The 16,897-nt window shown below is 36.7% G+C and overlaps 1 protein-coding gene across 1 annotated transcript in view; it reads left to right on the forward strand.

Moving 5' to 3' along the window:
• The window catches only part of LOC115215434 (cilia- and flagella-associated protein 65-like), a 1,408,515-nt gene that overhangs the window by 259,107 nt on the left and 1,132,511 nt on the right, over window positions 1–16,897 (forward strand). Inside the window, exons 9-10 of the mRNA XM_029784597.2 lie at window positions 6,137–6,256; window positions 16,006–16,114. Coding sequence (XP_029640457.2) covers window positions 6,137–6,256; window positions 16,006–16,114 — 229 coding nt within the window. The remainder of the gene's footprint in view (window positions 1–6,136; window positions 6,257–16,005; window positions 16,115–16,897) is intronic.

Here is a 16,897-nt window from a genome sequence, read left to right on the forward strand (position 1 = left end):
GGCTGTATAGGTTAGATATAAAATACTGTTGAGATATGAAATATATGTGAGATATTAAATATAGATTTTTAGACACAAAATATAAGAGATGCGAAATATGGGTGCGATATGATATGTGCTAGATAAAAATTTCAAGCAGGCATAGTATATATGTAAGGTATAAAATATAGGTGACACACAAGCTGGCAGAAACATTAGCATGCTGGGCGAAATGTGTAGCCGTATTTCGTCTGTCGTTACATTGTGAGTTCAAATTCCGCCGAGGTCAACTTTGCCTTTCATCCTTTTGGGATTGATAAATTAAGTACCAGTTATGCAGTGGGGTCGATGTAATCGACTTAATACCTATGTCTGTCTTTGTTTGTCCCCTCTATGTTTAGCCCCTTGTGGGTAATAAAAAAAAAAATATATATATATGTGTGTGTGTGTATATGTATAAATGTATGTATAGATATGTATGTGTATATGCATGTATATACATATATATGTTTATCTATCTATCTATCTATCTATCTATCTATTTATCTATCTATCAATCTATCTTTCTACACACACACACACACACACATATATATATATAGGTGCAGGAGTGGATTTGTGGTATGTAGCTTGCTCACCAACCACATAACTAATCTGAACATTCTCTGATAACTCACGGATGATGATTCAATGATTTCCCCTCACAGCTACATGCACATCTGTGATGTTTTTCTCAATTCTGCTGGTTGCATGTCTTCCAGAACGTTCGTCAATATCAACATTTTTTTCGGCCATTTCGGAAACATCTGAACCACTCTTACACTTGTGTGTGGCTCATACATTCCTCTCCATATACTTACTGCAACTTTTTGTAGGCTTCTGCGCAGATATTTGCCATGACAACTTTCTCTGTCATGATCGATGCGATGATCACATGCAACACATGTTCCTTCCAAGCACTGCTGTAAACAGCAGAAATGAGCTAGAACATTAAAAATTACATGCACACTGACATTACACTTCAAGTGGAGCATGTTGGCTTCATTTCTTTCAAACCTTTGCATGTCCTGTGTAGTTACAGCCCATGTTTCGCTGCCATGTAGCATAGCTGTTTGTACACAGGCATCATATAATTTGCCTTCCATCTTAGACAGAAGCCCTCTGTTGCCAACAAAGGTAATAGATGTCTGAACTTTGCTCATCCTGTTCTTATTCTTGCAACTACACTTTCAGAACTTTCTCCATGACTGCTAACTTGGTTATCTATGTAATGGAAGTTATCTACTACTTCCAAGCCAAGAGCAGCTAGTCTTAAATTCCTCTGTTATGGATAAACAAGAGAGACCCGAGAAGCAATCCTTGGTAAACTCCTATGTCAGTCATTGTGTATGACTCCCTTGTGGACAACCTGATTTATTATATGTGTGACTAGGCTATATTCCACTCTGCCACATATTTTAAGAATCTCAGCAGTGATTCCTGAAGGGCCAGGCGCTTTCCCTGCCTTCATAACCCTAATTGCTTTATTTACCCAGCTACAGTTGATTCAGATAGCTGGTCTCTCTGTTGGATCCTCATTAGGCAAACTCTCCTTCTCCCATTCATTCTCCACATTAACAGTCTTTCATAATGGCATTTCCAAGTCCTTTTCTTTGCAGAATCATTAAATACAAGTAAACCTTCATCCATGCTAACACATTACTCTCTTGTGACATCACAATTTTCTCTCATGCACTGTCTTGCAAGCCAAAACACTTCAAGTATCTGGTCCTCGTGTTGCAGAACATGGGCAAACTTCTTCCTTTCTGCTTCTCTCCTGGCCAAATATACCTGTCTCTTAGCCTGACTTCTGATTACCTGACATAGTTCCCTGCAGCCTCCATTCTTCCAGTACTTCCATACTTGTTTCTTCACTCTAATGGCCCTGTTTACAACACTGTTCCTTCTTAAGTCTGAATGGGATTTTGCACCAGCCACAAATTTGAGGGATGCGGCACTCATTAAGTTATCCCATAGGAACCTTCACTTATCAGTTGCCAGTTGTCCCATAGGACCTTCTAGTTGTATATATGTATATAACCATGTGTGTGTGCCTGTGTGTGTATGTATGTGTGTGTGTGTATATTTGTGTTTGTCACTTGCCACAGCTTCACAACCGGTATTTGATTGTTTACATTTCTGTAACTTAGCTGATTGGCTAAAAAGAATAAATACCTGGCTATAAAAAAATGTAAGAAGAACTAAGGCTTAGTTGTTTGACTAAGCACCATTTGAGGTGGTGCCCCAGCATAACCGCTCTCTAACAACTAAAACAAGTAAAAGATAAAAGATACAAGATACACACACACACACACACATATTATAGATCATATTAAAATTTCACTTTCCCTTTTTGCATAACACACTTACTAGTGTATAAGCAGCATATATTTGGATTTAGGATATTACATAATAGTGTCTCATAAAGTTGAAATGATCACAGAAAGCAAATTAATGGTACTTCAGATCATTCATTAAAATCATTTCAACGAGCACATTAAAAAAATATAAATGTTTTACATATATATATATATATATATATATGTATATCTGTTTTTATTCCTCTACTTCACTCTGTGTTTCATATCTTCTCTTTAATAACTATTACTTAAACATTTTCTCGCACCGTCTCTGATGAAAGGATATATAAAAATCCCGGAAACAGCAGTAAGACCTCTTTATAAATGTTCTGAAAACTATTCACAGTCTTGGATTTTTATCTCATTCTGTTATTTTATGTATATATATATATATATGTATATCTGTTTTTATTCCTCTACTTCACTCTGTATTTCATATCTTCTCTTTAATAACTATTACTTAAACATTTTCTCGCACTGTCTCTGATGAAAGGATATATAAAATATCCCGGAAACAGCAGTAAGACCTCTTTATAAATGTTCTGAAAACTATTCACAGTCTTGGATTTTTATCTCATTCTGTTATTTTATGTATATATATATATATATATATATATATATAACCTATGCTAGCTTGGAAAATGGATGTTAAACGATGATGATGATGGTGATGATATAGTTAATTAATAATATCAGGGTAGTGAAGATTTTAGAAATTTTTGCTACCAGTGGCCTAGTGTATAGAACAATTAGTCAATAGACTATATATTATTCATATAAAATATAGTGTACATTTAAACACATTAAGAGGGTTTCCATCATAGTACTCCCTTATGCTAGAAGGAACAGCTAAAGTCCAAACCACTAGTTAGGGATAAAATCTCAAAGGGAATATAAAATAAAAACATTTACCATCTATTTCCTGGACCAGGCGAAGTCTTCATCAACAGGTATGCTAAGATTAAACATATAAGTACGAGGCAAATTCAGCATGTGCCTCTTGCTTATACATTATGATTTTTCAAATCCACTGTGCAAGCACAGTTTTTTGTCAGTAGCAAAAGAAATGCCGGCAATTTCTTTGAACAATTTCTCAGAAATCATATATAAATCATACTTCTTAGGAATATTAGACCTATGTATAAAAAATCAATTGTAAAATTGTTTATGAGATCATGGAAACATTTTTTACAGAGGACTTGAAATAATTTTTTCTACTCTAGGCACAAAGCCTGAAATTTTGGGAGGTGTGAGTCAATTAGATGGACTCCAGTACACAACTGGTACTTAATTTATTGACCCTGAAAGGATGAAAGGCAAAGTTGACATTGTGGAATTTGAGGATTTGAAATATTAATTTTTCTGTGATTACTTCAACTACACACACACACACACACACACACACATGCACACATAGAACAAATATATTTTATTCTTTTACTTGTTTCAGTCATTTGACAGTGGCCATGCTGGAGCACTGCTTTAAAAGGTGTTTGTCAAAGAAATAAAAAAAGTCTAAAAAGTCACTGATGGGTTTCAGTTTTTAATAACTTCTTTTAATAACTTTACAAATAAATGCATGAAATTTTGATACAATGCAAAGGATATAATGAAAAGTAATATGCACAAGTCAAATTTTGCAACACCACTACATGACATGAAAAACGACGTTGCTTAATTGGCAGCCATTTTCGGCTTGCATGCCCATGTTCTTTCCAAAACTTGCACCATAACACCCTCAACAGTTTTAGACCCTACTTCTGTGATTTCTCTATTGATGTTCTCCTTCAGTTGCACCAGAGTCTCTTGTTTGTTGATGTAAACCCTCTCTTTCAGGTATCCTCATGAGATAAAATCCAGGCTAGTCAAGTCTGGGGAATGTGAAGGCCAGTTGACATTGCTGTGGCGGGAGATTATTCTCTTTCCAAAGCATTGCCATAGCAACTACATTGTTTCTCTTGCAGTATGAACAGTTGCCCCATCTTGCTGGAACCATGTGAGAGGTCTACTTTGAATGGACTTCACATTCCCCAGACTTGACTACAGTATGTGCGGGAATTTATATTAGGGAGGGGATGTGTGTAGAAAAAAGTCTTTTGGGTGTGTGTCCACTGTGTGAGGACATGTGTGTTTATGGGTGCATTGAGAATTTCCCTTAGCTGTGCACCGAATTTAAAAAGAGATTTTAGTAGGTAGGTCTATTCATGAGACAGATGCAGGATGCTCATGTAGGGGTAGCATGACATGTCCACTGAATGGCCACTGTAACAAGGAGACCATCATATATGAAGCAGAGGTAACAGTGACAGGACCAAATAGGCAACCAAACATGTGAAAGTATGCGGGAGCAACTGAAGGCCCCTTCAAAACCCACTTAAAAGATTAAAAAGATATTCTGTAAGTCTCTTCATGTAGTCTATTAAGGGATCTTCTCTAGTCTTTCTGTAGAACTGGTATAAGTCTTGGTTCAGCTTGAATGTTCACTGGGATTTTTCTCAATAGTTCTGCAATCTGCGATAGCTGATTCTGGGTTCTTTCATTGCCATATTGTATGTATAATAATCTTCCACATGCTATGTATTAAACTTAATTTGTGTGCTTGGTTACTGCTATGATCTTTTCAAAAAGCTTGTTTCTTTGCATTTACTCAAAGAATATAACCATTTCTGTTACTAATCTTGTATTAATGGCCAAAATTATAGCAAATAGTATTCATTATCAAGTTGAATAAATAGTCCTCTGTGCCAATGTGTCTGCATTCGGTGCGATATTCTGTATGTATGGTTAAATTTTAAGGAAACATCAGTGAAAATAGCGCTCTTCAGGCAATTAATTTGCACATGAAGTCTCCCTTTTCACTATTCTACCAGAAATTGAATAAGCCCGTGATTGGCTCACTGGAAACCACTAGAAAAAAAAAAAGAAGCAAAATGAATTATTTACAAGTTAAAAATATTAATAAAAAATATTTTTCAAAAATTGTAATATAAAGAGGAAAAAAAGAATGCGATGATTTGACTGGGGGAGCAATCTAACCCATCATTCTCTACCTCTGTCAAATGTATAAATGGTGTTGTGTCTATGTTAAAAATTCATATGTTTATCCTTTCATGATTGTGTATTTCTGTTGAAACTTGCAACCTACGTGTTTCAATTGATTTTGAAAATAATAAGGAATTTAAAAGGATTACCTAAAATATCTAATGCTGTAAGAGTGTTTATTTGTTTGCATTCTTTATATTTCTTGTTTTTGGAAGAAACTACTACAATGCACATTGTGCTATAAATAATAGTGCCGTATATTTCAGGTAAAATACCCCTTGATGATGGCAGGCAAAAAAACACAACAAAAAAAAACAAAACAAAAAAAAACAAAAGGGAACAGAATTGCCAATGGGAACCAAACCATTTTCCATTGTAACAGCTTATTTAACGAACAAAATGAAGAAAAACGAAACAAGCTTATTTTCAAATTCCTCAATGCATCTAGAGAAACAAAAAATGAAAAAAATTTAATATTTTGTTTATAAAATAGCGTTTGGAACGTAACTTAATAAAAAATAGGCTCTTAAACAAAATTATGATGGAAAGGTTTTAACATAGGCATAAATGGTTTAAACATGGAGTCTTGAATTATAGAGGGTTGTCTCAGGTGGTTTGGCATTTAAAGGGTTTCACGTAGCAGCATTTTATTGTGTATGTTTTAGCATTATGATATTTAAGAAAAATATTTTTGTTTTTAATTTTTTTCCCACTAGGCAAATGTTGCATTTAAAATTGATCTTCTGAAGACTCCATCCAAGACAAGTTATACAAATGTGTTTCTGTTACCTGAGAAAAGTGGCGTCATTCTACCTATGAGCAATTTCAACATACCTGTGAGTAATACATATATATATACATATATATTTATATATATATTTTTTATACATGCATATACATACGTAAGCATAGTATACATATGTATGTACATATGTATGCATGTATATACACCCGCACACACACACACACAGATACTTATACATATATATGCACACGCATACATAGATACTTATGCATATATATGCACACGCACACACATGCACACACACACACCACACACACAGATACTTATACATATATATGCACATGCATGCACACACACACACACACAGATACTTATACATAGATATGCTCATGCACATGCACACACACACACACTCATACACACACACACACACACACGCATATTGGAAATGTAAAAGAAACATTCTGGCTTATTGCAGATAGCTTTCTCTGTTGTTTTTTGCTGTTGTTTGTGTTGTTACTGTTGTTTTTATTTTGTTTTAAATTTGTTGTTGTTGTTCTCTTTGAAACTGATGGTTCTGCCAAGTCAGACATTATTCACATGTAGGACTGCATTTCTTTAGACTACTACTCCGCTCTCTCTCTCTCTCTCTCTCTCTCTCTCTCTCTCTCTCTCTGTATTTCTTTTATCTTGTAGTCTTTCTTATTTCTGTCCACTGCCTTCTTTGATCTATCTACTTCACCACCTCCTGCCCTCCTCCTTCAATCCTGTCCCTCTCCTCCCACTTATCCTCACACCGCTTCTCTCCTTTTCCTTCTCTCTATTGCCCTCCCCTTCCACAACATCATCCTCCTTGTTGTCATCTTTAGCCACTTTTATTTTTTCTTTACCAATCTTTGGATTGCTACTGTTTTAATATTTCTTCTCACCAAGTCCTTGCCATTACTGTTCTCCTCCTCCTCCTCTGCATCCCCGCCCTTCCTTCCTTCCCTTTCCCCTCCTCCTCCTTCTGTCACTTCACTCTTTCCTTTTTTCCGTCCTCTGTCAAGCTATTTTTGCCATTCATAGTTTTATAAAGACAAGATGCATTTTTTTTGTATGTTCCTATTTTTTTTTTTTTTACTTTACCTCGAAAGTAATTAATTACCAGAAGCTATTTAGTTCATTGTTGTTAAAACATGAGTTGCTGCTGTTGTTGTTGCTGTGGTTGTTATTGTTGTTATGCAGTTACTTTGAATTATCCTCAACAATTAATCTACCGCACCAAGAAGCACAATGTAGAAGCCTCTATGCTTACATTGTCAGCCATTCTGCTGAAATAGCACTATTCTACTGCTTTCTTTAAGTCCAGATGAATGCATTGGAAAATAGGATGGTGTCTTGAATATTCTTCACCATAGGTGTAGGAGTGGCTGGGTGGTAAGTAGCTTGCTTCCTAACCACATGGTTCTAGGTTCAGTCCCACTGCATGGCACCTTGGGCAAGTGTCTTCTACAATAGCCTTGGGTCAACCAAAGCCCGTCATATATATGTATATATATATATATATATATATATATATATATATATATACATATATATATAATATATATATATATATATACATATATATATATATATATATATATATATATATATATATATGTATGCATATATATGTATGCATATATATATATATATATATATATATCCGAACGTGGCCGATGCCAGCACCGCCCCGACTGGCTTCTGTGTAGGTGGCACATAAAAAGCACCAACCGACCGTGGCCAATGCCAGACCCCTCTGGCACCTGTGCAGGTGGCACGTAAAAAGCACCCACTACACTCGCGGAGTGGTTGGCGTTAGGAAGGGCATCCAGCTGTAGAAACACTGCCAGACCAGACTGGAGCCTGGGGCAGCCCCTGGCTCCCCAGACCCCGGTCGAAACCGTCCAACCCGTGCTAGCGCGGAAAACGGACGTTAAACGACGATGATGATGATGATGATGATACACAACATGTTTGTGTAGATGTTTGTGTCTGTGTTTGTCCCTCCAACATCGCTTGACAACTGATGCTGGTGTGTTTACATCCCCGTAACATAGCGATTCGGTGAAAGCGACCGATAGAATAAGTACTAGGCTTACAAAGAATAAGTCCTGGGGGTCGATTTACCAGACTAAAAGGTGGTGCTGCAGCATGGCCACAGTCAAATGACTGAAACAAGTAAAAGAGTAAAAGAGATAGGTAGGAGCTGACCTGAAACTAAACAACAACAACAACAGCAATAAGAAAGAAAAAGTCTTACTGGACCATGTAGTCTTAGATATGTATGTATAGCTAATATAAAAGATGGTGGGGTTAGTACTGGAAGGTCTTTGATGTCAAAGCTGACAGGGGGGGTTAAATAACAATAGTAGCAATGTCAACCAGAACAATAACATTTGCTACAACAGCAGCAACAATAACTGCCACAGGTTCTAGATAACCATGTACTACATCTGATTATAAGAAGGAATGGTCATGACTGGATTGGTTTTGATCAAAGCTGACATGGGACTGAGCAACAATAACAGCTACAGAAAAACAGACACATGTGAACCAGTAAGAGAGCCTCTATCTGGTTGTTAGACATGATAAAAATAGCTGCCATATCTCCCTCAAATTATACTTGGCTGCCGCATTAAAAAACAAAAATTTAATTAGATGAAGTAATCTTTAATTGTCCAAGGTATACGGACTCTGTGCCTGAATAACAGACTGGAAACTGATGTTCTAGTAGATTTAAACATGAATGTACTATTTATTGTTGTATTTTGCCTTCAGAAAATGATTTCTCGCTTTATATGAGGTGTCTTGACAACACACTATTCAATGGGTGTGGTGAACTCTGAGACCTTGCTGTTTTGACGTGATTATGTCTCTTCAGTAGGAGCCACCAGTTTGATCTCTTAATCTACTGTATTTGTATAAGATGTGCTCTTTTTTTCATTTTTAGACATATCAAAAAATTGTCCTGCACTTAATGCTGTCATATGACTGTTGTATGTAGATTGACTTGGGAAGCAGAAAAGCAAGCATCTGCTAGGCATAATAATTGTTGCTAGTAATATTGAAAACAAACGAAAATATCACTGTCTGTGTTTCAAACTTATGAAAAATTGCTTACACTCTGACAGCAGCTATGTGGAGAGGTCACATTATCTCACTATATCTCCTACTCCAGCATACATAGCCAACCTCTGATATGTGTCTTACTTTATGTAAAGACTGTGTTATCTTTAAGAAACATTTTTCAATTATATAAATGAAAATTCTTCTTGCAAGATGTGAGGACTACTAAACATTTCTCCATCTATCACCTATTTACAATGAGTGGATGACTATAAAATCATAGCACAGTCAACCACAGTAACATGAAACATCAGAGTCAAAAGTACAGGTTTTACATTTTGCAGGGTAATTCTTTTGACCAATATATAAACAGCTATACATTTGATCTGAAAGAAGGTTATGTCGATATACAGTTCTTGTATAGTCTAGTTTATTTATAAATTTATGGTTTCATAAGCTTATGGTTCCAGCATACTGTGAGGGCATTGTATTTACATATACAAATGCATAAATTTTATTCCCTTCAAAACCATTTAAAAATACAAGGGGCATTCAATAAGTAATGCCCCTGACCCACTTCCCATAGCAGTAGAGCAACGAAACTTGGCACAGTTATTAGTCTTTTTCTACATAGGAACCGCCCTGAGTTACGCATTTCTCCCATCGTTTGATGCGGCTCTGGAGACTGTTTTTGTAGAAGAACCCAGCTTGGTCCTCCAACCTCAACGTGACTTCAGAAATCAAAGCTGCATCGTCTGGGAAACGCTTTCCTTTCAAAAACAACTTCATGATTGGGAAGAGGTGAAAATCAGAGGGTGCAAGGTCAGGAAAGTAGGGGGGATGGGGAGGAGTTCATAGCCATATGCCTGTGCTTCTGATCTGGCGACAAGTGAGTTGTGGACCGGAGCGTTGTCCTGCAGGAGGAGGATGCCTTTGCTGATCTTGCCCCGCCTCTTGATTTTGATAACTTCTCTTAATTTCCTCAAAACTGAAGCATAATAGGCTCCTGCAATTGTGGTACCCTTTGCCAGGAAATCTGTCATCACTACTCCGTCCTGGTCCCAGAAGACTGTGAGCATGACCTTGCCAGCGGAGGGCTGCACCCTTGCCTTCTTTGGAGGGGGTGAGTCACGGTGCTTCCACTGCATTGACTGGGCTTTGGTCTCTGGATCATCGTGATGGACTCAGGTTTCATCCTGTGTAATCAGTCTTTTGAAAAATTTTGACTCATCTTCTTGGCACATCTCCAAATTCACCCTCGAGCACTCGACGTGTTCTTGCTTCTGGAAAGGCGTGAGCAACCTGGGAATCCATCTGGCAGACACCTTTTGCTTATGCAAATGGTCATGAATGATAGTTTCCACAGACCCGGTACTAATCTTGACCTCATGGGCTATTTGGCGAATAATTATGCGTCGATCTTCCAAAATGGCAGCCTCAACTTGACGGACAGATGCCTCATCAATGGCAGAAGGGGGCGACCAGATTTGGGAGCTGTTTCCAGAGTTCCGACCATGTTTGAATTCACGATGCCAGTGTTTTACAAGGTCATATGATGGGGCATCATCACCATAAGTTACTTTCATTTCATCAAAAGTCTCCCATGGTGTGCGTCCTTTCAAATACAAAAACTGGATCACTGCTCGACACTCAACAGGCTCCATTTCACACTTGACTCGGTTCAAACACCTGTAAATCAGAAACCACAATTAATTCAGAGCTGTAATTTGCCACTTACTCTATAGAGATATAAATGATTGCACATGCAAAATTTCAGCTAGATCAAACAGCTGCAAGTGGGTCAGAGGCATTACTTATTGAACGTCCCTCGTACCTTTCAATAAATGCATGATGAAACATGCTAATTTGTTTTTCCACAAAATACTCATGTAAAAAAGGGTACATCTTACATGAAAGTGCATATTATACACCAGCAAGTATGACAAACAAAAATAGTTGTTCACAGCTGGAATGTTTTTAATCATAGGTCTACTTGATTACAACTTATTTTGATCCAAACAATGTATACAACACCAAAGAGAGCATAGCCAAATCACCTTCAAATCATTCTCTATTGTTTTATTAACCTTATTTCACATTGCTCTAGTTCACTCATCCGTGGAAATGAGTGGTTGCGATGTCACTGGTGCCAAACTGTAACAGCCTTTGCCTTGCCTTTGGATAACATCAGTGGTGTGGAGAGGGGAGGCTGGTATGCATGGGCGACTGCTGGTCTTCCATAAACAAACTTACCTGAACCTGTGCTTCAGAGGGGAACTTTGTAGGAGCAATCCCATGGTCATTCATGACTGAACGGAGTCTATACATTTTACCTTTACCTTTTATGAGTATGCATTTTCTTTTTAATGTTTAACCTTGAGTCAACCATTATCAAGCAAAGATATGATCAAAGGTGTTCCAGATGGCAACTTATTATCATCATCATCATCATTATTTTTAAAGGCAGTGAGCTGGCAGAATCATTAGCATGCCGGGCGAAATGCTTAGTGGTATTTCATCTGCCGTTACATTCTGAGTTCAACTTCTGCCAAGGTTGACCTAGCCTTTCATCCTTCGGGGGTTGATAAAATTAATACCAGTTATGCACTAGGGTCGATGTAATCAACTTAATCTCTTTCCTCAAATATGAGGCCTTGTACTTCCTGCAGAAAGGATTATTATTTTTTTTTTTTAATAGCTTAGACACTGAAGACAACTACCATTTCGTTAGAAATCATTATAATTTATGTTTTAACAAGATTATGTCTGAAATTTTGATTTAGATATGACCCAGTCGTAGGCCAATTGATGTTACAAAAATTTAAGAAAAATACAAACCTAAACTGGAAAATGTAGTCCGAGATAGTCATAGACACACATGCTCTAGCAACATCTGAATTCAAAATTCAAAAATAGAGAAAAGAAATGGACAATGGTAACGGTCTCTGTTGATGAAACATCTTTGATCAAATGTCTGCTCAATCACTTCAGCTTTGGTATTAAACATCAATGACAACAACAACAATAACAACAACGATAACATTATCTTCTTTTTATGTTTTCTTAATTAAAAAAAAACAAAAGAAGCAAATAAAAAAACAACAAAAAAGAAACTAATTACAACGCTACTGCTTATTGTCCATTCATAACTGTAAACATTGATCTACTGGCCATCAAAACCCTCCCACCCGTTAAAATTTTAATTACATAGCCATTATTATTACGAAAGAAATAGTTGTTTGGAAGGAAAAAAACAATTAATTCCATGCTTTTTTTTTTTTATATTGTTAGAATTTCTATGAGAATTCTTCAGCTGTTTTAAGGGTAAAGTGTGCACTTTGGAAGAAAATAACAATTGTTCTTTGCGGTCATTATTTTGTTTTCCTTACCCAACCTACCCATGCACCTACTTCCTAACTCTCTCTCTCTCTCTCTCTACCTGCCTCTCTTGCTACCTACCTCTCTCTTTCCCCTTCTCTTTCTTTATCCTCCTCTCTCTTTATCTCCCCCTCTCTTTCTATCCCCTCCTCTATCCCTATTCTATTCCCTCCCCTCTGCTATCCCTATCCTCTTCTCTCTCTTTATCTTCCTCTTTTCCCCTTCTCTCTCCCTTCTCTTTCTTCCTTTATCCTTCCCCCTTCTCTCTGCCCCTTCTCTCTGCCCCTTCTCTCTGCCCCTTCTTTCTGCCCCTTCTTTCTGCCCCTTCTCTCTCTCTTTATTCTCCTCTCTCTATCTCCCTCTATCTTTACCTCTATTTATCCCCTTCTCACTCTCTATTTCTTTCTTTCTTTCTTTCTTTCTTTCTTTCTTTCTTTCTTTCTTTCTTTCTTTCTTTCTTCCTTCCTTCCTTTCTTTCTTTCTATCTTTCTTTCTTTCTATCTTTCTTTCTTTCTTCCTTCCTTTTTTCTTTCTTTCTTTCTATCTTTCTTTCTATCTTTCTATCTTTCTTTCTTTCTTCCTTCCTTCCTTTCTTTCTTTCTATCTTTCTTCCTTTCTCTCTCCCTGCTTTTCTCTCTCTCCCTCTTCCCTTCTCGCTCTATCCTTCTCTTTCTACCTGCCTCTCTTTCTTTTCCCCCCTTCCCTTCTCTCCCTTTTCGTTCTTACTCTCTCCCTCTCTCTTTCTTTCCCTCTCTTCTTCAAATATATAAAGCAGACATAAATTTAAATGTGTGTGTAGCTTTATGTTTGCGTGTGGAATTGTATTTCTGCATGTTGATATGTGTGTATGTGGTGTGTGTGTGTGTGTGTGTGTATGTGTGTGTGTATGTGCATGAGTGTCGACATGTAGGCTGTTTGCATGTTCTATGTATCTGTACATGAATGTTTGTGCATCTGCATGTATGTGTACTTGTATTTGTATATGTATGTGGGTACATGTGTGTGTGTGTGTGTGTGTGTGTTTGTGTGTATGTGTGTGTGTGCTCGTGCTGTCACAAACTATTCAGACATTTTATCCAAGAATCATTTCTTGTGTCTCCATCTTGATCCATGTTTTTTTTCCCCCATTTTTACATGAAGATAAATATTGATAGTCAGAAGTAGAGAGAAGACTGGACTTCCAGTGGCTTCCACTGGTCAGCGGATTCTTATCTTGTTAGCTACACTACATTACTCACTTTGCCTAACTGCAAGTAGGTACTGATGTCTTATGTGTGTGGGTATGTGCGTATTATATATATACTTTTCTACTCTAGGCACAAGGCCTGAAATTTTGGGGGAGGGGGTCAGTCAATTAGATCGACCCCAGTACACAACTGGTACTTAATTTATTGACCCTGAAAGGATGAAAGGCAAAGTCAAACTCGGTGGAGGAATTTGAACTCAGAACGAAAAGACAGATGAAATACCGCTAAGCATTTTGCCCGGCATGCTAATGATTCTGCCAACCTGCTGCTTTGTGCGCGTATTATATATATATATATATATAATATATATATATATAGATAATATATATATAGATATATATATATATATATATAGATATATATATATATATATATTATATATATATATATATATATATATAGATATATATATATATATATATATATATAATATATATTTATATATATATATATATATATATCATACATGAATGTAGTGTGTGGTAAGAAGCTTGCTTCTCAACCACATGGTCCTAGTTCAGTTCCACTGTATGGCACCTTCAGCAAGGTGTCTTCTACTATATATATAGGCACAGACAAGAGTATGCAGTAGTAAGAAGTTTGCTCTTCCAACACATGGTCCCAGAGTCAGTACTACTGTGTGACATTTTGGACAACTGTCTTCACTTTTAGATGTATGTATGTATGTATGTATGTAGATGTATTATGTAGTATGGTATGTATGATGTATGATGGATGTAGGTATGTATGTATGTATGTATGTATGGATGTAGTGTTGTGTGGTGGTGTGTGTGTGTGGTTGTGTGTGTGTGTGTTGTGTGTGTGTGTAGGTATGTATGTAGGTATGTATGTATGCAGCAGCATGCATTGCATGTATGTATGTGTGTATATTATATATGTATGTAGGTATGTATGTATGTATGTATGTATGTATCTATCTATCTATAATCATCTATCTATCTATACTTATATATATGCATGTATTTAAGTAAGTATGTATGTACATATTTATGTTTGTATGTATGCATTTATCTTGGTGGGAAGTATCATGCTTTTGCTAATTGCTTTAGGTTCCTAACTCATTCTCAACCTTCTGACCCTTGACCCAACAAAGCATCCAGGATGTGACAGTGGGAGGGAAGGACAGAAAGCTGCACTTGTAATTGGAAGGGTCTCAGTTGCAGCTGAGTAGGCTGGGGATAATACGAAAAGAAGAGCCTTAGTGAAAGATACAATGCTACGCTAGGTCCATCAAAGAATCCCGTTATAGTGGTTTCAACTATAGGCACAAGGCCAGCAATTCCAGAGTAGTGGGTAAGTTGATAACATTGATCCTAGTGCTCAACTGGTATCTATTTTATCGACCCTGAAAGGATGAAAGGCAAAGTTGGCCTTAGTGGAATTTGAACTCAGAAAGTGAAGACAGATGAAATGTCACTAAGCATTTTGCTCGTCATGCTAATGACTTTGCCAGCTTACTGCCTCATTGAAACCTGTAATGTTATGATCCTGTGGTTAACACCCTACACTAGGTCACATGCCCTCACGCACTCATGTATTATTAACATTTTACATCCACTTCATGCTGACATGGGTAGGATAGCTTTTCTGAGGAAGCGCTGTTTAACTGGGAAACCTTCCTGTTACTCTGTTACTGACCCATTTTGTTACCTCTTATTGCACTCACAAAGAAGTCCTGTATCTTTTCCAAAACCAGAGTACATGAACATGAATGAATGAGAGATATACTGATAAACAGGGAATGTGGAAGAACAGGAAATAACCACTAAATTCTGAATTATTGAATGCTAGCTTGTCTTCATTACCTTTGTAACAATTCTCGTTCAGTAATTGCATTTTTGAAGTTAATTTAAATCATAATATTCATATACTGTTGTATATTTAGGACTTAGAAAATGTGTTCAAACAACAAATCCCCACAGACGACCATCATAGAGTGAACAACACTGCATATTTTCTAAGTAGTGCTGCTGAATATTCCCTTGGCGTTGTCTTTCAAGATTTTAACTGTAGCTTGTTTGAAAATGGAGTTAATTATCTTTTTGAATGAAATTATACTGAGTGTCCTAAATTAAATTACAGTGTTTGAAATTATTTTCAGATTCATTTCACTCCTGATATTGTTAATTCACCAATAATTGAATACTTCAATCTGGTACCGCATGGTCATATATCAGGAAATGTTATCAAATGTGTTGGCTATTCAGAAGGTAAGCCATAATTAAACATGATTTTATGGTTCTTTTATCATCGTCTGTTGCAATAGTTGTAGTCAACCTGTCTCCATGTATTCAATTCCAATCTTCTAAAACATAATTTCTTCATATTTTATTGGGTTGTTGATGGCTATTTTGTAGAGATTTTTATATATATCTTTGCTAATATCTTCTGCATTTGCCTAGATGAATGAATTTGTTTGTTAGTTTTACACTTGTTATCCTTGCTGTTTTTTTATTTTTTGTTCCCTACTAGCATAAGTTGGACAAGTACATTTTATTGAGGCATTGTTTTCACATCTGAATGCTCTTCCTGTCATTAACCCTCCCTTGTTTTACAAGCAAGAGAATTTTCATTCCATACATCTTTAGAAGTACACAGCTTCTGCTGAGTAATTTGTCAACAGAGAAATGTCAACAAATGTCTCCTGTCTGTAGCTTGGTGATTTTCATGTGAAGTGCAGATTGTGAACATTCACACAGACTCACAAATGCACTCATACTTTCTCTTTCACTCTCTCTCATACACACACACACACATGCATGCACACATGCTTGCACACACACACACACACACACACACACACAAATACACACACAGATGACAGGCTCTGTACAGTCTCTGGCTAACAAATTCACTCATTAGTTATTGGTTGATCAGAGTTTATAGTTGGAGACACTTGTGCAAAGTACTGTACCACAGGACTGAACCTGTAGCAATCTGGGGTCGATTTGCTTGACTAAAGTTGGTGCTACAAATCAAACGACTGAGTAAAA

Source organism: Octopus sinensis, linkage group LG9, assembly GCF_006345805.1.
Source record: "Octopus sinensis linkage group LG9, ASM634580v1, whole genome shotgun sequence".
Taxonomy (NCBI): domain Eukaryota; kingdom Metazoa; phylum Mollusca; class Cephalopoda; order Octopoda; family Octopodidae; genus Octopus; species Octopus sinensis.